The sequence below is a fragment of the Taeniopygia guttata genome, chromosome 1, assembly GCF_048771995.1.
Source record: "Taeniopygia guttata chromosome 1, bTaeGut7.mat, whole genome shotgun sequence".
NCBI lineage: Eukaryota > Metazoa > Chordata > Aves > Passeriformes > Estrildidae > Taeniopygia > Taeniopygia guttata.
The window spans coordinates 62,246,521-62,269,270 of record NC_133024.1 but is presented as its reverse complement, the minus strand read 5'-3'; the positions used below and the strand labels follow the sequence as shown (position 1 = coordinate 62,269,270).

Below are 22,750 nucleotides of genomic sequence, written 5' to 3'. Positions count from 1 at the left end.
AGAACATGCAATCTCTTGTTCCTAAAGAGCAGTTCTACCTCAAACAGAAATTAAATAAGGGAAGTCTTACAGTTTCTGTTACCCAAGAGGTCAAGCGAGGTTGTCATTAGTTTCTTCTGGCCTTGTAACTTACAAATAGATTAGAGTCGTGGTGGGAAAAAAGGAATTTTAGTCCTAATCTTGGACTTTCTCAAAACACTGTGGATAAAACAGTAAGAATGCAGAAAGATCAGAAACAGTCACTTTGCAAACAGTTGTGGCTAGTTTGATATTTCCACGGAGAAGACCAAAACATGTTGTCATTCCAGAACCCGTTTTAAGCTCTTCCTTGTCTTTGCCTGAGCTCAGCCATACCCAATACACCAATTTCCAGAGCTGTTAACTAGTCAACATTTGATAATCACAACAAAGCCTGGGTTTGAAGTTGGTGGGAGTTTTGCCATTCTCATCTAATGGGTGGATCAAACCAGATCTTTGCAATTTAAGAACACACCTCAAATTCTCTGTCCAATGCTAAGTGAAACTCGGGGGAATTATGCCACACACACACAACTGCTGAGCTTGGCTGAAACAGCAGATGTTTCTCATATCCCATGTCCAATACTGTTTTATTTAGGCAACATTTAGAAAGAATTCTACCTACATGATGTGAGTCACTAAACAGCCACAGTAAAAATACCATACCAACAACAGACACAAATGTACTCTGTGCTGGCTTTTTTTGTTCTTTGTAAAAAGAGAGTGCTTCACACAGAATGCATCCTCCTGCAAACTTTGTTTATTTGTTCGTTAAAAGAAAATAGCAACTCCTGTCTTTTAGTTTCTGTGAGTGCTCTGTATGTATACAGCAAGTGACACAGGAGCACTGATTTGACCTTCAGCTTGAAACATACAGTGAAACAGCCTTTAGATCAGTCCCCACCTTTACAACTTCCTGAGACAATACTGATGATAATACAAGTACATAAAATACTTGGAACTGTATTTCAATGCAAAAACTCTAGTCTGAGCCTTGAGGTCAGAGCAAGACTAGATTCACATTGACTATTCCATCATTACCAGCCCCTTTTAGCTTGAACTTGCTGTCCATCTCTGCTCTGAGCATGGCAGAGCAGGGTTTAATGTGCTCTTTCATCACTAGAAAACTTGAAGTCACAGCATTCAGAATCCAGTGGGAAAGCAGGACACCTCAGATCCTATCTGGTCTTTGGTGTGTAGCAGGGATATGAAGCAGTAGTTTCTGTCAGGCCTACCTCTCCATGAGCATGTGCTAACTAGCAGGCTGTGGGGTTTTCTGAAATTTAAGATGTCTCTGTCATTCCTGCAATTTTTGTATTGATGTGTGTTTTTGGTTTAGAGCTTGGGGTTTTTTTTTTTTTTTTTTTTTTTTAATAATACCTTAATTCTAAACCACAAAGAAAAATTACTCTCAAGCCTGCTGGACAGGACAACTACCTGGGAGGACAGATACTTGGAGTTCTGCTCCAATAGAAGTATTTAAATAGATCTTTAAAATACAGACAAATGTTGCCAAGAGACATGTCTAGAATATTCTCTCAGCATGAATACTTGTAGCTCATTCTTTGGAGAACAAAATGATAATTGAAGTCTTCCCAGCAGGTGACTTGGAACTATAGGGTCTTGCATTTCAAATGAATGCCTGAAGGGCTGAGTGTTAGGATGAGATGGGAACTGCTAGAACAGGAGAAGGAATGTAATTGTCAGATTTGTCAATTGAACTCAACAGAAAATACATTGGTGAGGGAATTCCTCGTAGAGAAAACAATGATTTCTTAACAAATCCACAAATAATTTTGAACTGCCTTTTCAGCATGTATTTTTGAAGACCTGTCCAGTTGCAAATGAGTGCCTCCCAGGCTTCAGGAAGCAGGAACCTCTGCTGTTGGCAACAGGCTCCTACTGTCTCTCACTACTGTAATCATGAATTCAGGGACAATACTTGCACTAAATTTAGAAGCACAGTCAGGCTCTTTGGACAAACAATGCAAGTCCTGTTAGGAGAACTGAGCATCAAAGAGTTTAACTAATCAATATGCACCCATAAATGATTATGAAATATACGTTTCTGAAGACTTCCAAATGCATGTCCACGTATACTTTCCAGAAGAAAAAAATTTGCATTTCAGAAATATGGTCCAGATTAGATCCATGTTTCCATATGCTGAATGTAATTTTCCTGAAAACAAAGGCAAAGGAGAAACGGAAAAGATGTACAGATTCCTGAGGAGTGTTTTCCTGTCTGAGGTATAAGAAGGCCCATGTTTTCAAATGGCAAACATAATCATAATTTAAGACTGCTCCAAAAAAAGACAAGTACTATTTGTGTAGGCAGCTCTGGCAAAATGGTCATATATTGTGATACAAATATCCTAGGAATAATCAGAACAGGAAAGGTTCATATATGTACCTTCTATATTAAACTAATATGATCTCATGAAAGCAGTGCTTGTGTAGACACCTACAGTTTGACTGTTCTGGCTGGGATGGGTAACAGGCTACTCAGCAACAGAAGCAAGGCCTTCTAATTACATTTAATTCTGCCCTTTAACTCAAAACTATATTGTACCCTTTTAGTTACAAAGTGAGACACTAAAAATATGATATGCTTCAAAAACCTGTCCCATGGAACCACAAGATTTTAATGTGTAAAGCATTTTAAAACATTTTAAACATTTAGAAGGAAAGAAAACTCAACAGAACAACCTATTTAAGAAAATGTTTTAATTTTTCTTACTTTCTAGTAGCCATTTTCTCATGTGTCTGTTTAAATTCTAAACCAGCAATACAATTTACCCTATAGCCTTTTTGTCTGGAGGAAAAAGAAAATAAAGGAAAAATCTTGGAAAATAAAAGCTTGAGAAGGTACCATTATTCTAAATAGGCTGTATTATTATTGCTTAAGTAAGATAATGAAACACTCGGGGTTGGAGGAACGGAGGCTGGCATTGAACACATGGCATTTCCTCTCAGGTTTTGTTGACGTGCCCCCTTGTGGGGAGAGGTTCAGGTCCGTAAACCACTGGCCTTCCATGACAGGCTTTTATTGGGCAAAAGAGATAGTTGTCACAAAACAGCTTTTTGCTTCCAAATGTCTCACTTTTCAGTCCCTCCTTAGATATGTGGTGCTCAGTGTACTTTGCATGGATCTCTCCTTTGGGTTGTGGGGAGGATGAAGGAAAGCAGCAAGCTGTAAGGCTCCTGAAGAGATGACACCAGGTGACTAACACAGTAGTAACAGTCTGGAACTGGTTCCTTCAGCCATGTCAAAGACTTCAGTTTTAGCACCCTCGTGGAGCAGATGAAAGCTGCCTTAAAGAAAACACTACTTGAAAGTTTACTTGTGACAAGGGTAAGAGGACATAATTCCCTGGATATAAAGGACAAGCCACAGGCATGATCACTGTAGGAATCACAGCACTGAACTATTGGCAGGCTCTTAACTCATGTCTTAACTCATACTATGGTAACACTGAAATAGTTCTGAGAATATCTTCAGGCTTATGTTAAAATCCTTTTTGTCCTTTCTTGTGAAGTTGATCCAGCCACCAAAACCACAATGCAGTTACCTATATGCTGTCCTTGCCCATACCTTGAATTAACTTTATTAAAAATAATCACTTCAAAATGCCAAAAATTCAGGTAATGTGGATCAAAAAATCCACTTAACTGTTATTATCATGACAGATCTTCAAGTAGTGTAGCAACTCCACTGGAGTTATGAAAACCGAGGCTATTATATTGCATTCAGTTTCAACACAGGGTGAGGAATACCAAACAATGATACCTCGTGATTATTAAACATAGGGTGGTAATCTTCTTCCTCCCTTCAATATAGAAAGCATGTTAATTTTCACATAGGAGAGGTAAGCAAATGAACTGTTTCCCCAAAACAGGTAATGGGCTGATGAAACAAACAAATTATTAACTTTTGTTAGAAGTACAAGATAAAATACAAGCACATTAAAGCACAGAGTCTGGTAAAGTGACAGGAGGTTGCTCCACTCTGCTACAGAGAGGACAGAGAAAGGGCACCCAAAGTGCAACATAAATGGACAGGAAGGAAGATGGCAAGGAAAGAGAAGGGAGGAAGTCTGTGCTAACAATGCTTCTATCTGAGATACTAGTGTAAGATACAACAAAATAAACATAGTAGAATCGCCTGACATACAATAATCTCTCTAGCAGCAGGTTCTTTCTGTCTCAAATTCTAGAACCCCAAGATCCTCCCTTAGAAAACTGTTCATCGTTTCTGGGAGAAGGGGTTATTCTACACTAGTTTACTCCTTATACCTCAGTACACAGCAAAGTCACGTTTCTTATCACTGGATACATCTGTCTGCTTTGTTGCTCCAGACATAAGCAAACTGGAATTGGAGTATGCATAACCTGGCTTCCGGGCGCTGACCCTCACAGCACTCTACAGCGATATTCTCTCCATTTTCACTGGTGTGGAATCTTCTCTTGAAATGAGAAACTACACAGTACATCAAATAAAACTTGAAAAATGAATGAGTTGTCTTGAGACAATAGACATGCTTCTGACTTTCTGATTTCTATTTCCTTTCAGTTCCATGTAAGACATTTCAGCAATTGAAATACCTGAGAACTGTAAAAGCATTGCAATGTTCATGTCTGTTGCAGCTGACTAATGAAAAAAGAATTTTAAAGTCAGTTCTTGGAAGGATTCTGCTCTCTTGTTCAATTATTACATAACAAATTGTACACAAGTGGTATTAGCTTCGTGTCAGAAATAAATTTGGGTAGAATCTCAAGCCTTCCACTGAATCATCTCTGCAAAGATGGCCCATCTTTTCAGCAAGAAGCAGCCTAGAGAAAGCAAAAGAAGATGTCCTGTATTACTTGAGGACAACATGATAACTGAAGTATTAAACACAACAATTATTACTTACCTTTCTTTGGCTAAGAGAACAGACATCCCCACCAGCTTAGCAAACTCATCAGCTGTGAGAGAACCCTTTTCAGATACCTATCAAAAACCAAATACACAAATAAACAAACTGTGGCATTAGAAGAAGAGCAAAGTTCTCTCAGCTACTGAATCAGGTCTAGCCTTGTGAAGTGATAAATTGGTAGCAAATCCCTTGAGAAGAGAATTATTTGTTTGCTTTTTTAAAAGTACAACTAATTACAAGTATTTTCCTTAAAAACATCTCTTCTGTATCCTGGGAAAACTGCTAAGTATAAAAAAGCAAGTGAAAATAGAGTTACATCTGTAAAAAAATCATATGGTACCCTTTCCTTTGGATTTTTTTAAAAAGATGCCTTGGAACTAAATGAATTGAAAAATTGGAATAGCTCAGACAGCAGAATACAGTCTCCATCAGTATTTACACAGCAGAACTATTCTAAGAGATTCTGCAAACACTGAAGCCTAAACAAGGAAATAGAAGACCTGTTCAGGGCAGCTCATCAGTGTAGAAATATGTCATCTCAGGTGGAAGAGACGGATTTGAGTTTTATGGCATTTAAAATACGCCCACTGCCTACAGGAAAATCCCCAAACCTTAGTACTTCACGTAACATTATGGCATACTAGAGGAGTAACTAAAAGCCAACATCACGTTCAGCTGACACAAAAGACAGGTCCACTCTTGGAACCCAAAACTTTGTCCCTTTTGTCTCAACCATGCTACTTAATAAAATGAAGGCTTCTCACACATATTGGACATGTGGATGTTCAAAATACTAGATAAATACTACATATGAAGTCTAGACTTATTATTGCATTGAATTTCCCAGATAAACATGTTTTATTCCCTAAAAATTAATAATTTTTCCATTTCTCCATTGCTTTAGATTCAAGCAGAGTTGTAAATCCGGATGTAGTTGCCATTTCCTGCTTCCCACATAACTGGGTGGGGAGGGGTCTATTCTGCATCATTCTCAGCAGTTGTCCTTTTACAGAAACACAGATTAAATCAGTCCTAACATGAGATTTTTGGAAACTAAAAGATCAAATCTGAGTAATGAACGTCAGCTATACAATTGGTGATTACTTATCTTTCCTCCTCAAACCACTATGCTCATCAAGGGTGGTGATGTCGGATTCCTTTGATGTCTGTGTCATTTCCTGTCTTCACCAGCCATTCAAAACCGCATGTCTCTCCTGCCTGAAGCCCTATGGCTTCCTTTCACTTTTCAGAACTTAATGTATAATGTGCAGTAACATTAAAGTATGGATGCTTTTGGTCACAAGTCTGACCTCATCTTCCCTTTTCCATAAAGCTAGTCTTCCTTAGCTGAAGCCTCTCGCTTCCATTCTTCTATGGAGCCAAAGTTTCATATTATGAAAATAACAGAAAAAAGGCACCTTGGTAATAAATCCACCATCTGCTACTTTTTGCAGTTGACCTCCTTTGTTATCAAGAAAGGTTTTTCCTTTCTTTTCAAAGACAAAAAAAAATCATTAAAAACCAAAAATAATCAGAAAAAAACCCTAAAATGGTCTTGGTATTTTTCTATAAATTTAAGAAAATAAACTGAAAATATTATCATATACTGAAAGACTTAAGCATTTAAATGTTGTTGATTTAGAATGGAATCTTTTAAATCACTGTAAGCATTTTTTTATTTATTTCTCTTATCTAAAAGTCTTTCTGATGAGCAAAAGCTACATGGTGACAATCATGCAAAACGCACTGAGCAGTCTATCTTGTGTAAAGTGAGGAGGTTTCTGTGATAGCTCTACTTTTTCTTGACTGCCCCCTCTTTGATTTTTACATTTAACTTTGGATACACTGGATCGGTCCCTTCTCAAATGTATGAAAATCAAAAAATTACATTCCACTCAGAAAGATATGGAAAAATGTAATAAATTATGGGATAACAGGACTGTAAAGTGTCCAGAGGCAGCAAGACCACAAAGTTTTACGACACTGAGCAATTAATTCTATTACCTTCCCTGATGAAACTGGCTTAATTCTATACACACTATTCTCCTGCTGAGTGCTCTTCACAGCAGCAAATTTGGCACACATACAATATACTGTTCTATGAAATAAACCCAAACCAAACAGCCACCTATATCAACATTTAAGAGCTGTTTCCACTGCCTTCAAGCAGTACAGTATCTGAAGTCCACTTCTGTTAAATTAGGTGCTCAATAAATGCCATGAATTTCAGCCTACAGTGCAAAAGATTTGGAGGAAGGCTGAAGGTTAATGAAGTTTGAAAAGAGATAGAAAAGTGATTTATTCCTTAAAGAGAAAGTAATGACTAAGATTATTGTCTGCACAGAACTTTGAAGATGAGAAGTGCTATTTAAATATTTCTCTTAGAAGATACGAAGTGGAATGCTTTGTATTTTGAAACCTCAAGAGGAAAATCCATACCTCAAGTTTTTTACCTACTGTGTTTAAATTTCCCTTGCATGGTCAGAACACTGAAAGAAATGAAGTACACTTACTGTCTCTAAAGCAGCAGCTACCATTTCCTCTTCGTTATGAGACTGGAGTTCAATCACCATCACACCACTATCAAATATCCGAAGCCTAAAATCAAAAAAGAGAGTAAAATTAACTAAAAACCTTGTGCACATCACTTATGGTCATATTTTTAATGCATCCACACCTATAACCACTATAACCACAAAAGGGAGAAAAAAACGCCCCCAAACCCAAGCAAGCTCTCTAAGATGAACTTAAGCTTAACAGCGTATTCAAAATCTGAAGAGACAGAAAAGAGCAGGGCATATGTCTAGTCTTGGTTAAACCCTTTTCTAGTCTGAAAAAATTCCAAGTGAAAAAATAACATCTTCCTAGCTAAAAATTAATGTCTTAATGTAGAGTGGATGTTGGTGCGTATGGTAGAATCCTTTGAGCAAAGAATAACTTTGTTAAAATACCCACAACAACCACAAAAAAAAAATCTGCTTCAAATAAAATATTAAATCATCATGGTGTGACCTGTGAGTGCCATGCTTTATAAATAAATCCATAAAGCTCTTACCTTAGTGGTAATTTCAGTGGTTCTAGCATTTTACAAGCATTTACTAAATCTTCTGGTGACAGCAACTATAAAAACAGTAAAACATTTGTTCATAGCTTGCATATCATATATAACATATATCATGTTATATATAGTATAACATCAAAACAAACAAAGTTTTAGTAGCTGAAGCTATAAAATACACAAGGCTACACTTATTGTTAATTCTTTTTCCTTTCTATTGTGCAGCCTATTTTCTTGGCTTCTATGCTCCTTTCTGTTCCCTTACTATGTGTTCTATAATAATCCTTCTTGCCTTGTTTACAGAAAGGATTGCTGCATTTTGTTAAAAAAAAATTCCCAGAACATTCACCATTCTTTAGCAGTCTCTGACCTTTAAGTTTTGTTTCCAGATAAGTATGGATTTTCCCTTTTACATCGTATCATAAAAAGCAGCATACATTATTACTACTTGTAAAGGACACATAAGTATTGTAAGGAAAATAGAAGGAGAAAGGTAAAAACACTCTAATTTTAATAAGGAATGTTGGAGTCAAGTAGAATGAGCCATTGGTAGGGAACATTTTTACCTTTCATTTCCCTACAACTGAAGTCCTGTTAGGACATATTGACCAAGAGCAGTGTCTCACCTCTAGCCCTCGAGCACGATTCACCAGGCAGTACACTTCAGTCAGAGACATGATCCCCCCTTGCTCCTGTGTTAATGAGCACAAGACTGGTAAGAGAAACAGCATTAGCCCAGGAAACTCACAATCTCTACTTGCAAGTGGCTGATTAAACAAGTGAAACAGAGGAGCTAAATTATGGGCCCTAATGGGAAAAAACTAGAGGTAAGTTGTACCTTTCACTAATCATTTAAAAATGCAAAATAGTGACTCTACACCCAAGGACTGTGAATTACTTTGATTTTAAAGCAGAGAATAAGTCACAGGAACAAGGAATTTCAATATATTAAATCTATCAATCAATTTACCATTTTTACTTTTCAGAAAAAACTCAGTTTTCCATTCTGATCACAGTAGGTAGCACATACCTTTCACAAAAATACTGTAGTATGTATGCTTTTTAGGAGGAACATAGCCTTTTAAGCTGCAATATGAAATTTAACTTTTTGGTGAGAAACCTGTAATCTGCAATAGCTTAAGATAAATTAAAACACGAGATATTATTATGGGCTGGTAATCTATTTAATAATTCTGTCCTATATTGCAAAATATATAAATTTTAAGCAGTTTAAAAAAAACTCATTACTTTTATTTTCAGCCAGTGCCATTTCACTTTCTTTAAAGAAAAAAGAAATATTCTGCAGCAAGGGATGAATACAGGGCTGTTCAAATAGAAGAAAGACAACTTGAATAACTTTTTAAATCTCATCAACATTTTGCAAATCAGAAGTTGATGGCATTAGTCCAAAGAAAAATTCATACTGAATTTTTTTATTCAAAAAGGCAATATATATTCCTGCCATTAACACTGAATAGGAAGCTGAGCTACTAAATCTGCTTTAAAAAGAGGCAGACTACTACAGCCAAAACACACTTAGATCAAAATTCAGCAACACATGGAAAATGCTGGTGCAAGGTGTGGTGCTTTACCTCTAAGGGTGTCTGCAGGATTCCAGCCAGTTGCTTTGCCAGTTGCATGTGGTACTGTGTACCAGATCCATACGTTTCCCTCGTAACTGGATTAGCTATACCCATACTGAGTAGGTAGGACTTGAACTTAATGGTCTGAACAAGCAAACAAACAAACAAATAAATGTAAAAGTACAGCAGCTAATGAGTGGTTCTGGTTTTTAAAAATATTTTAAAAATTTCATTACTATAACACAGTTTTGGTGAATAAATCCTCCAGTTTATTACCAATAAAGTTAATTACTAGGCAAAGAGAAGGCAAGAGCAAGACTTCAGAAACAAACCATTTATTTTTGACCAGCACAGGTAAAAAAATAGAAACATTTATACAAAACCAGTAAAATCATTGCTTTTAAAAAGAGTTAAAAGAAAACTTAACACTAAGCAAGTAAGTTCTACACCAAGTCTAAGGGACTAAACACAACAAGACCAAACAGCAAGGGTTTTTATTAACACTACATTATTAAACAGATGGCTTTTTGCTTTTCACAGGAACACTTCTGTAGAATTTAAAAACAAAATTAATTTACCTCATCCTCAGTGATGTCACCTTGTTTTTCTTTAATCTTGTTAGCTATTGACTTGGATAATTCCACCATTTCCTTAGCCTATGAAGAAACATACACAGATAAGTCAACTTCCAGCACAAGAGAAAAAAGTGTGCTTAAAACTGAGAAAAAAGCCTAAGTCTGCTTGGCCAAGTGACACATGCTATTCATCCATACCTTCTCCATTAGTTTGCTAAGGTCCTCAAAAGCCTGAAATGAAAAGCAGACAATGCAGATTAGTATAATTGCAGCATTCAATTTTATGGACACAGGGAGATGCCTTTGTCCACCTACCCAAGTTATTCATAAGAGCTGCTACCCTTTTAGATGAGTATGTTACAATATGAGATACCATACCTTATTTGTTGACCTTATTTATTGATACAAATTTATAGCATGTCTCATAATTAAAATAAATTTACAGCATATCTCATAATGAAAATAAACAACAAAGAATGAAGAAGAGAATCAAACAATCACATACTTCTCCAGTATATGAATAGCATTTTGGTATGATTTATGATGTCTATGTGATGGGAAGGGACAATGAGATACTGAGTCCAAGAAAGATTAAACTGTCCAAGTTTATTATGGTCTCTGCAAGGTGGGGGAAGCTTTCTGGGTGGTGATAATGTGTTTTGTTCCAATAATTAACCCTCCCTCAAGGAGATCTGTTGTTTCTGGCCAGCTGCAAGGCAGCTGTAAAGCTACAGATGTATTCCTCCTGACAAGACAACTTTACATTCATCAGTGTTACTTAATTAGTAATGTTACTTAACTAGTAAGAAACACTCATTTCAAATGAGCAAGGAAGAGAATATCTGAGGGACAAAACCTCTGAAATGTGAGGCAACATCTCTTCATTTAAGTACTCCAATAAAATGCTATGGTCTGAAATACAACAACTCTACAACAACCCACAAAGGGTTTTTAGGCTTAAATAAATCATACTTTAGGAACAGCTGAAGGTATATTGAAATTCCAAACTTTTACTAATGATAAACTAGCATTAAAAAAATCATATTAAAAATGAGAACTAGCAACTCCATTAATGCAACTATATTAAAAAGCAACTCTCATTTCTCCCATCCTTGTCAACATACATTCATTCAGCCTCCTCACTACTCTCAAACACATGACTACATGCCCAGATGATCAACCTTTTCAAACAACCTTTTTTTGAACAACTGGTATGAGAAAAATTCCTGAACCTTTTAATCTAAAGTTTGCCTGACAGCAGCACGGCAGCCCTCCAGCCAGAAGAAGGTTCAGTTACACTATCAAATGGCCAGAGAGACTTGCCTACAGCTTCTACCACTGCCTCTATGTCATTTCTGCCTTACTCTGACTAATCCCCCACTAGAAAGACACACTCTAGCAGTGTTTTTGCAGGAAAACCCCACTATTCCCATATACTTTTAGATGCCTTATGTAGAAGCTTATTAGTCAGGGATTCAACATGCAAAGAACAAAAGGAGATGCCTCTAGAAAGAGACAGGGTTTGCTTTTCACCTCCTGATAGTGCTGGTGTTTCTCCACTGACTGGACAAGTTTACCCCCCTAACACTTGGTACCTGAGTTAGATACCCAAAATTAAGTGGTCCACAGGGAGAAAAGAAAATATATCACTCTATAACAACAATTTACCACTAACAAAACAAAAGCTTCTGTTTGGAATACTTCTTCTTACTCCCTAATCTGCCAAACTGAATAATTTACAATAGATTTCCCAATCTCTAGTGTAAATCAAAGTCCTGCTACTCTACTTGTATATGATATCAACAAAAAGTTTTCTGACAGGGCTTTTCCCAGCTTATTTCTAATCTCTATACCTGCATGAAAACAACATTCATCAAAAGAACCCCCGATTTAGCTAAATAAACAGTATGCTGTGTCTAACTCCTCCTCTGCCTGACTCACCCGGGGCAGGCCTGGAAACAAAGGGGAATGTGCACACACCTAACAGGAACTTCCTCAGATAAACAAAAGGCTAAAGAACTGGATTCTTATCAGCACTGAACAGCAGATGCAGGAAGCCTTTTCCTGGAAGCCAGGGCACAATTTTTTAAATTAAGTCATTTATAACATTTAAAGCTGGAGGAAGGCAGGATTTCACAAGTCATGGTTTTCCTCTGCTCATACAACATATATAAATGGATTTCTTTTACTCTCTGACAAAGCTACTAAAGGAAAAAATATGCAGACAATGCCTTTTGAACTATACACCCACGCATGTAACCACAATACCTTCTGAACTACACAGAAAACTTCATTCAGTACATTCCTCACAGGCAGAAACCAAGAAAGTTTAACACTCCCAGTATCTGAAACAGCACATGGCCTACAAAGGCACTTTAATTTTCATAAGTATTAGAGTAGGGAATGCCTTTTTCTTGTGGCACACTGAATCCCATAAAGCTTTGCCACAAGAACAAATCTGCTGCATGTAGTTTATGAGTACTTTTGTATCAATCTCTACTACCAAGACAGAATCAGACTATTTTTGAGGGTTTATTGCTCTCAGGTATATATGAAGAAATTAAATGCCTCCGCTGTCCATCAGTATTGATATCAGGAATTCAACTATTGTGCTGGTTCTATGGAAAAGAATGATCTCCATCTAGGCCAGGTATTATGCAAAATACTTGTAATATCTTGTTGATGCCTGGACTGCAAATCATTTTACTGTAATTATAAGCCTAAATGTAACATCTAAAAACCTGACTATAAGCAGAAAATCTAGCTTCTAGTTATATGCAGACATTTGGATCAGCATATTCTGCTTAATATATATTGAATTTTTAATTGAAACCAAAATTAGTTTAATACATACATATTGTTTGTTTCAAAGAACAATCTTCTTGAAATGAATTGTTTAAATTAACTACCTTTACATATATTGATAAGCAAGTTAAACAAAATAAACAACTGTACACTGTACACTCTTAATCAATACAGGCTTCTCAACAAAAACAGTAAATAGTCTCACCTGCCCCTGAAAGAAAGTGTGAATGAATGTAAATAGTTCACACAGGTGGTTGACCTTTAAATTTTGAAAGTACCTACCTCGGAAATGTTTTTGTCAGTCTCTTTTCTTTTTTCTTCTAATTTCCTTTCAATACCTACAATTCCTACGGCCCTTATTCTTCCTGCCTAAAAAAAACCACAAAAAAACAAAAAGGAAAGAGTCAAAATAGGAAATGCTAACTTTTCTCATTTGCCTCCCTGTGAAAATTAGAGGACTGGAAATATTCCCCCAAACAGGAGATATCATTCGTACAATATTTCATGCATTTCTTGACAGTATTTTTTAAATTATTGTTAAAAAAAAAAAAAAAAATTTGAACCATGTATGAATTCTCTCTACTAGACAGGTAATGATATTGATAGTATATTGAAGCCATTAATATGTCTGAATATCCAGACTGAGTATTTCCAGCTCATCTCAATTCTAGCCTCTCAAGTCCATGTGAACATCCATACTAGAGCTGTGGAAATACCTGAGTGTATTACTTCAAGAAATCCAGCCTGAAGAAACAGAAACATAGAAACTCAATGCTAAGTACAGTCTAATTTGCCTTCCCCAGAGGTATTAGAATGTGGGCAATGGTGAAACTTTTTCCAGATGCCAAATGTGCTCTAAAAAGGCTGGTACCTAAGTGGCAGCAGTGCCAGGCTTCTCATCTCTGACTGAAAGCTTAGCACTGGTGTCAATGAGTTGCTATGACTTAAGTAGAGGTAAGGCATTTTGATTAGATTCTTCATGCATTATTCCAAACGCAGCTGCGTATACAAGTACTACATTTACCAAAGGGGGCATACAGGATTTCATATTGAGCAATCTTTAAATCATCCTGTTTCACTCATAAAATGTTATATATTCATATATTCAGCATATTAATATATAGAAAAAACAGCTACATGTTTCTCAGAGTTAATTACTTAGAAGTATGTAGGCAGATAAAGGTTATCTAACATATGACATTTTCCCTAAAAACTGTCCTTTTGAAATACACATTTAAATCAAACATATATTGGTTTCAAAGAGTTATATAAAAGTCACATGTTATATATCTGACTTCCAGCCACAAAAAATAAACCAGGAGTCACAATTAAGACAAATAAATATTGTAGTTGCACAGTTATGTGTGTGTGAATAACTAAAAGAAACAAAAAAAAAAAAAAAAAGAACTCATTATCTAAGCATCTCAAGAAAGAGAGGCAACTGTGTTCTATCAGGTCAAAAATGCAAAGGAGAAACTAATTTATGACAGTGAGAAAACAGGCAAATTAAAGCTGAATTAATGCACATGCCCATAATGTTAGTTGGAGGCACATGCTGGATGTGGTATATGGAGGTGGCAATAAGTAGCAGTACACAGATCCTGCTGAGAAGGTCTGCACATACCTGTGAATCCTTGTTAACTTGCATGGCCTGACCAGTGGGCATGCTCTCCCATCTCCTTTGTGTGATTTCTTCTGATAATCGTCTGTAGAACTGCAACCATTAAAGAGTGACAACAGATATTTAATGAACTGTGCAGAGCATCTCTCTGTATTTTTAGCATCTTGGTGATGAAATAAACTTCACTAAGCATTAAGACAAAACATGGTAACACCACACAGCCATGGTACAGAACTCATTATATGGAAATTCTTAATGTCCAGTCTTCAAAAGCATTCACATTAGAGTAGTTCTATAGTAAAATATTTCTTCAACTATTCAAAATGTCCCAAACCATGTGTTAAATGCTGAGGTATAATCAAAGGCATGTTTTTAAAGGAAGGAAAGTTGAGCAATCCAATTGCTATTGATCTGCTAATTCAACAATATAAAAACAACCACACAGATCAATTACACTGATTTGTTTATTGCTAATGTCAGAAGGTGGCATTAGTTAACACTAAGTGTATCCCACTGACCTCTATCCAGAAAGAAAATCTATCCTACCCTTTTTGTTGTTCAGCTTTATAGGAAAGCATTCTGAAGTAATAAAGAAAGGCTGGGGTTTAACTGATGTGCTAGGCAACCAGTAAGCAGAGCAAGTTTGATTTTCAGACGCAACATTAAAATAAATATGATTATGACTGAGAAAAACACATTTATACTATGCATAAACCTATAGTCATCATAATCTGAAAACTGCTCACAAAGAAATGAAAGTGAGTCTGATCAAATACATGCATTTTTAAGACATTTCTAAATAATTTGAGTTGCAAATCTTATTTTCTGCAGTGAACCGGTACAGCTTTTTCCACAGTACAAAGTTAAAGTTCTCAGTCTCATCAAATGAGGATCTTCCACTGTGAAATTTCTTTACAGAGTGCAATTTCTTTGGTTTTTATGATAAGCTTTTTTTAAAGACTATATTACATTTTCCTTAGAATGCTCAAAGCCTTTGAGATTTGGTGTAGGTTAAAAAAATTACACAGTGTAAAATAAACAAAAGTTCTGGGGCAACAAACAGTGTTCAGCAATAAAATTAGATAATTAGGAATAAGTTGTATGATTCCTGTTCAATAGAGGGTTAAGTAGAAATGAACATCTTTTACTCTGTTAAACACTTAACAGATTTCAGAGATGTCATTTTGGAAAATCCTGTGTTCAGTTTAGTAGATTAGCAAAGAAAGTATAAGATTATAGTAAACACCCTAAAATGAGAACCAGCCTAGTAATGCCTCTTGACATTTTTGGAAATCTATTTGCAGTATTTAATGGAAGAATAGAACATGGGAGGCTCATAGTGGTTGTCCCCCGAAAGGATGTACTGAAAAAGCTCCACCTCAAAAGTAAACATGGAAAGATCATGGGAAATTATCACTAACACAGCAAGAGGAGAAAAGCATGTCCAACAACCTGATTGTGCTTGGCATCCATGGTACAAGACTTACCTCAATCTGTCCATGCTCTTTGAAAGAAAGCTTGATGTACGAATATTTGCTGCTTTGGAATGGACCAGGCTCTTTGTTTGAAGAAGCAGGATGAAGATGAACCACTATTTTAGCACTATGGAAAAGGTAAAGGAGAGAGAAGATATTTCTGTAATATTTAAATAAACCATTTCTGCATCAAAGCTAGCCATTTCATCAAAATTTCTATTAACTATCTCACATAATGGCTAAAGATCATCGAAGAATGCTTTATATTTATGCATCAATATTTAACATATTTTGATGAAGTAGATCTTGTATAAAAATTACAACAGCCTCTAAAGCAAAAAAATTTAAATTTAAATTTAAAATGTACCTACCATGAATTCTTTAGAAATGAACATAACAAATTTTAAAATTTTAATCAATAATTTCTAAAAAACCTTTTAGCTAGGATAAAAAACTGATTGCCAAGTTGTAATTTAATTTGGCATTAGTTATTGCAGGTCAAAAGCCAAAATATGCTAACTTTGACACAGGAAAACAAAAGGTCTCAATATTATGTGTAACCTATCCCACTTCTATATGTCATTTGTGGACACTGAGTGTGAACTTATCCAAAACCAACATTCAAAGCCAACATGCATGAAAATAACAGTCTAAAATGACACCTACTACCAAAACAAACCTTGGGAGAGCAGGAAAATTAACAGACTGCTATCATAATATGACTGCAAGTCCTCCATTCCCATCTCATTTTACTGATAATCTTTGCATTGGTCTTTATTTACTTCTCCAGCATTAATGAACGAACTGATTTCTTCGGAATACCTCCAGCATAGTACCTTGCCAATCTGACTGTAGGCTGCAAGTAGATGTTAATTGTGTATGTATTTCTCCAGCCAAATTTTTTTCTCTCTTTAGAAACTTAAAATCATAGAATCGTTTATGTCAGAGAAGACCTCTAAAATCATCAATAGTGATTACAAGACAGGTAGCAAACAAACCACATCAGTCATGACTCTCTTACACATGTGACCTCAGTGGTCCTTTTGAGTGTCAGCATGGAAACTTAAGATTGCAAACAGAACCTACCATGAATTAATCTATAATATTGGGTACCTCACATAACATGCATGTGAAAGGATCCACCTGAAAATGACAATGAGGATGGCCATACCTCTTTCCTATCCCAGCTGCTTGCTCTTCAATAAATACAATCTGAGACAGAGGTACAGCAATGCAGCACTCCTGCAACAAACACCACAAACATAGGTGAATTAAACAATAACTTGTCTATTCATTCTCTAAACCCAAGTGTTCTCTTTCCCCATTTCACAAACAGTATGGATATCTACAGGTGCTGCCTGTAGCACTCTATATGAAATATGACGGTAACAACAGAAACAATGTATTACAGTGAAATATATGTAGAAAAATAACAAAACAAAACCACCTGAGTTCTAGTTAATTAAAAAACCTCAACAAACTTAAGTGTCAATCTGTCAACTTTAAAAACCTCAAGCTAGATTCATAGAAGGGAGCATGAGATTGAAACAAATCTTTAGATCTAAGGTCAAAATTTAAACACTAAAATTTCCACATTACTGCGCTCCTTATCTCTGTAGGTGCACAAAACTCACAGGTTCTTGACATTTTTGCATTGATGTTACTTTGGGAACTAAAAAAATATCCAAACTCACCATTCTTTTAAAATGCTGAATATCTAAAATCTACACTATTGTCTGAATGCAACAGGAATTTTTCCATCCATCCTACGATGAAGAAGTTAATCCAGCAGTTGATGTAGATCACCACACATTTACTGGACTGTACTTTAAACAAAAGCAAGAAACAAGGCTGTATCCATCTGTTGGAAGCTCATCTATCCCCGGCTAAACTCCTTCTGAGTTTGCATTTGAGACAGAAGTTGCTACAGGAATGATTCAAAACATCTAATAAGGTACTTGGTCTTGTTCTGGTGAACATCCTCTAAGAACATCATCTCCCACACAACACCTAGGTGAGTGACACAGTCACACAGAATGCAGATAACATGGGTTGCATTCCCTCTCTGAACTTCTCTCTTCCACCTGCCACTTCCTAGCACCAGTTTACAATAGACACTGTTACAGGGCCCTCTCAATCCATACTACCAAAATTGCTCCTCTTTGTATGGAGTAGTTAAATTCCCATTAAATTTGAGAGCAGGGAAGTATACATGCAGGAATACCATCTAATAAGTAAATTTCTTATTCGGGGAAAAAAAAAAAACAACTGGGTTGTACTTTCTTTTCTAAAAATTCTTATTGCAAGCTATCTAGGCTCTTCTATGACTCTAGTTTCTAAAGCCGCTACAAACAGTTAATGTTTGCAAAACAGCCACAAAGTTCTGGACACTTTAAAAGACAGGCAATATGATACTTCTGTTAAAAAGGGTTTTGAAAATGACAAAAGGAGTTCAACTATACATATGTATACTATGTGCACTGTCAAAGTGACTGATTTAATTTAGTTCCAAGATAGAAAGTTATGAACATATTTTAAGTACAAAGACATAGAATCACTCCTTCCTGATGAGAGACGCTACAGGAAGGGATACAAAACCAGAAATGTGTTAAATATGCTGTGTGTTTATTTGAATTTTATCTTCTAATGCCTCATGCTCACATTATGCATGATTTTATAATATAAAAACTTGTACAAATCTAGCTATGTAACAAACTTTATGGAATTCCTCTTGTTTGTTTTTAAACACTGTTTAACTGCAGATAGCATGTAAAAACAGCAGCTATAGGACCCAGCTGTCTGTTTCTGTAAGATATGTTGACCTAATGACATCTGCCCCATTAATTATTATACATTGCTGACACAGTAAGAAGGGGACTCTCTCTACAAATTTTTTCTAGGCGATCTAGCTAAGGTTTCTAAATCTGATGTTAAACCACAGCTGAGCTTAGACAACAGCTTACCAAGACAGCAAAAGGGCACTATGTTCCCCATGTTGCAGTACTGAGAGCTTGAAAATGAATCAGCTTTATTTACCCCACTAACAAAGTTAATTCCATCTTCCAATCAGAACTGGGTAATTGTTGCCCATCTCCAGGCCACATTTCTGCCTGTTCTGTTAATCAAGCATGAGCTTTTCAGAATATTTGCTGAGTTAAATTAGTTAAAATAAAATTATTTTCCTTCTTCTCCAAGGTTTTCCTCTGCTGATTTAACAAATTCAATGACCTTGGAAGAGCAGAAGAAATCACATGGCCTAGGAGTAGATGGAGAAATCAGGGAAAAGAGACAATTATAATCTTTTTGTTGGAAAAGAGAGCATGGAGTTCAGTTCTAAGACTTGATGAAGCCATAATGCCCAATGTTACTGCAAGCCTGCAAAAAGTCCAAGTGAGAAGATTAGACACAGTGGCTGTTGTAGTACATGCTCAGCTCTCAAAATGCCATGCTAATGAAGAAATATAAAGTGATTAACACAGAGTTTAGCATGTTATCTCATGTGATAACGTGATGGCTGTGCAAAAAAGCCCCATGTTAATTTATAGAGCAGCTCGTGGTCTGGACAATCAAGCCCTAACTTGTGTAACAGTAACCCCACCACGGGTAACAGCTCTTCAAACATTTTGAAAAAAATGTGAATTAAAAATAGGTCTACAGTTCCTGCAAACAATCCCTAAAGAAAAAAAATCATAATACTCTGCCAAATTAAGAACACCCTTGGTGACATTGCCTTCAGAGTGCTCTTAGTAGCTCCCTGCTTTGAAGCAAGGGTGTGATATTTGCTAGGGGTCAGCCTTTGAATGTGAGAGGTGCTTAAGGTACTCTTACACAAAAGCCCAGTGGAATAAAATTTGCTTTTGAAAAGTTGTCAAACTTTCAAACTGTCTAAACTTTGACTTCCAGGGTTAAAATTCTCAATTATTGTGTCCAAAACAAGCATAATCCAACCTGGTCTGAGGAAGAGTTCTCCTCCAATTGCATCTGTGGAGTGGTGCCCATTGTCACAGTCTGTGCTTAGAGCTTTATGTGTTTGTGGTCTCTTTCTCCCACTTCCAGCCTGTATTCCCAGGCTCTGATTGATGACACAAAGCACTCATCAGCTTTACTACAGTTACCACATTGTAGTTCTGGCAGTGCCACTTAACCTGTGACCAGTTGTCTACAGCAGTACAATACATGATCTGGCTGATTGAAGGGATGGCTCACAGCAGTAACAGGGAAATGGAAGGGCAAGATGTGTGCAAAGCAATACCACCACCAACCACATCCCATTATCAAATCATGGTCTGGGACTATATGGTAGGAGCGCAATATATGGTGGGGCAACTCTGACTTGAAACCAACAAGAAAGAAAAGGCTTTCCTAGACAAGAAACACAGGAGAGAACATTATATTATGATTTGCCTGACACATTCAACTTCAGTTTCAAAATCAGTATTTTTTGTGCATGACAACAGCCTCTTTTCTCCTTTATTTCTGTGGAGTAGGAAATAAAAACTCATATGATACGTTCCTATCCCTTCTCATCTCATCATGATTATTTTATTAAAGCAAGACTGGGTGAAAGAACACTACATAGTCTTCTTTCTGCTGAGAGCCAAAAACTGGACTCTACTTGTAAAACAAAACTACACACAAAGGCAGGAATGATCCCCTCTCCTTGCGCAGGCTTTTCACTGCATGCAACTTGTAGTTTATTATGAAATTTACAACTGAATGACATACGGGAGACAATGGTGGGACTTACATGATTCTTCTGGTCCCTCCAGATCAGTCTGTGTGTGCTCAGCAGTAAAACTCCACTATCAAATTTCACCTGGGCAGGAAAAATAAAACAGATCAACAACACATTGAACCAGTAAGTTACATAAATACTGGTCTTGGAAACATTACACCTTACCACAACAAAGCAATCAGATTTAACAAGCCAGTATTTTGAGAACACTCCCTTTTTTCCAGAAAACAAAATATATGAAGTTTAGGAAACAATGGAGAAAAATAGTATAAAACGATTAGATGGATAAACACAAACTTCCTTTTTCAAGCACATAAACTTTCCCCCCGGAAATCCTGAGGGATCCTCCCTCCATATACTCTGCAAGATATACTAAAGTTCTTAAATGTATTTTAAACAGGGCTACTGGCTTTGGGACATTCACTATATGCTGACAAAGAAGGTAGAAGTTATGCAAAAAAGCAAAGCCACCTAATAAAAAGATGCTGCACACAGTCTGAAATCTTCCATCCTATTACACAGGAGTATTGCTTCTATCTGTGTTGCTACTGAAAAGCTCTTTACTTATCAGACAGCAAACAGTACCTGAAAAATCTGCATTAGCAAATTGCTTCCTACTTGTAAAATAGGAGGCATGTGTTCACAGCTTTTTGAGGGCATGCAATTACCATGGTGTAGAAAAATGGAGACATCAAGAGTCAGTCCAGCAGTGAAGTGAAGCAATAAACAAGATGGCTCAGACAAGAGGAGAGGGTATGTCAGCACCCAGGATGGCTCAAGTGTGAATTGTGTGTCATGCCCTGTACCACACCAAAGCCAGGGCCCAGCCCCATACAGGAGTGACAGCCTGAGCAGAGTTACACTGCCTACACACCCTGCGGGGGTCTCAACCCTCACCCCTTGTCACATACACTGTCCAAGGCCTTTCTCACGGAATCAATCAAGTTGGAAAAGCCCTCTGAGATCATCGGGTCCAACCTATGACCCAAGATCTTTCCTTAAACAGCTCCAGAGACGGCGACCCCAACCACCTCCCAGGGCAGTCCATTGCAATGTCTAATTTCTAATTTCTGTCAAGAAATTCGTCCTAACGGCCAACCTAAACTTCCCTTAGCACAGCTTACGGCTGCTTCCTCTTTTCCTGTCACTTGTTGCCTGGAAGAAGCGACCGACCCCAACCTGGCTCTACCTCCTTTCAGGCAGTTGCAGAGAGCAATAAGGAACCCCCAGAGTCTGCTCTTCTCCAGGCTAAACAATGCCAGCCCCTTCAGCTGCTCTTCCTAAGACTTGTGCTCCAGACCCTTCCCCAGCCCCGCTGTCCTCCTCCGGACCCGCTCCAGCAACTCAGCGTCTGTCCTGAGCCAAGGGGCCCGGAACTGAACCCAGGACTCGGGGCGCGGCCTCACCAGTGCCGAGCACAAGGGGACAATCCCTGCCCTGATCCTGCTGGCCACACTGTTGCTGCTACAGGCCAGGATGCCATTGGCCTTCTTGGCTACCTGGGCACATGCTGGCTTCACATTCAGCTGCTGTGGACCAGCACAGCCCCTCGAAGCCTGCAACTCCGCCCCAATCTCCCCACAGAGACAAACCCTGCCAGACCCTGGCGCAGAACGTCCTCCCACACCCTCGATCGATGCTCCGCCTGCAGCCCGAGCCCTTCACACTCTTTGTGCCGCGTCCCTCGCCCAACACCGCCCGCACCCACAGCCCTGCCACCCCCCCTGCCTGGGGCCCACGGCCGCGTCCTTTACCCTCCTCCCCCGCCCCGGCCGTGCCGCCAGGCCCCGCGCGGAGCGGCTCCAGCTCCCGTCACCTTCTCCTCCCCGTCGCTGAGGCGCACGCCGCGCTGCTGGACCACCAGCGTCTCTCCCAGCTCCAGCAGCCCGGTGGTCCACGAGAACCTGTCCATGGCCGCCCTTCCCCTCCCGCACCGGGCCGCGGCCGCTGGGCGTGCAGGGACC

The 22,750-nt window shown here is 37.8% G+C and overlaps 1 protein-coding gene across 1 annotated transcript; it reads right to left on the bottom strand.

The window, feature by feature from the left end:
- Window positions 1–2,727: 2,727 nt before the first annotated feature.
- VPS36 (vacuolar protein sorting 36 homolog) lies at window positions 2,728–22,732 on the bottom strand. Its single transcript, XM_012569834.5, has 14 exons — window positions 22,603–22,732; window positions 20,799–20,867; window positions 17,223–17,293; window positions 16,064–16,178; window positions 14,580–14,669; window positions 13,238–13,324; window positions 10,349–10,381; window positions 10,154–10,231; window positions 9,585–9,719; window positions 8,619–8,684; window positions 7,990–8,054; window positions 7,448–7,532; window positions 4,932–5,008; window positions 2,728–4,848 (listed from the first exon to the last, which is right to left on the bottom strand). The coding sequence occupies exons 1-14, from the start codon at window positions 22,696–22,698 to the stop codon at window positions 4,755–4,757; spliced, it is 1,161 nt and encodes a 386-aa protein (XP_012425288.2). The 5' UTR covers window positions 22,699–22,732; the 3' UTR covers window positions 2,728–4,754.
- Between the last annotated feature and the right edge of the window lie 18 nt (window positions 22,733–22,750).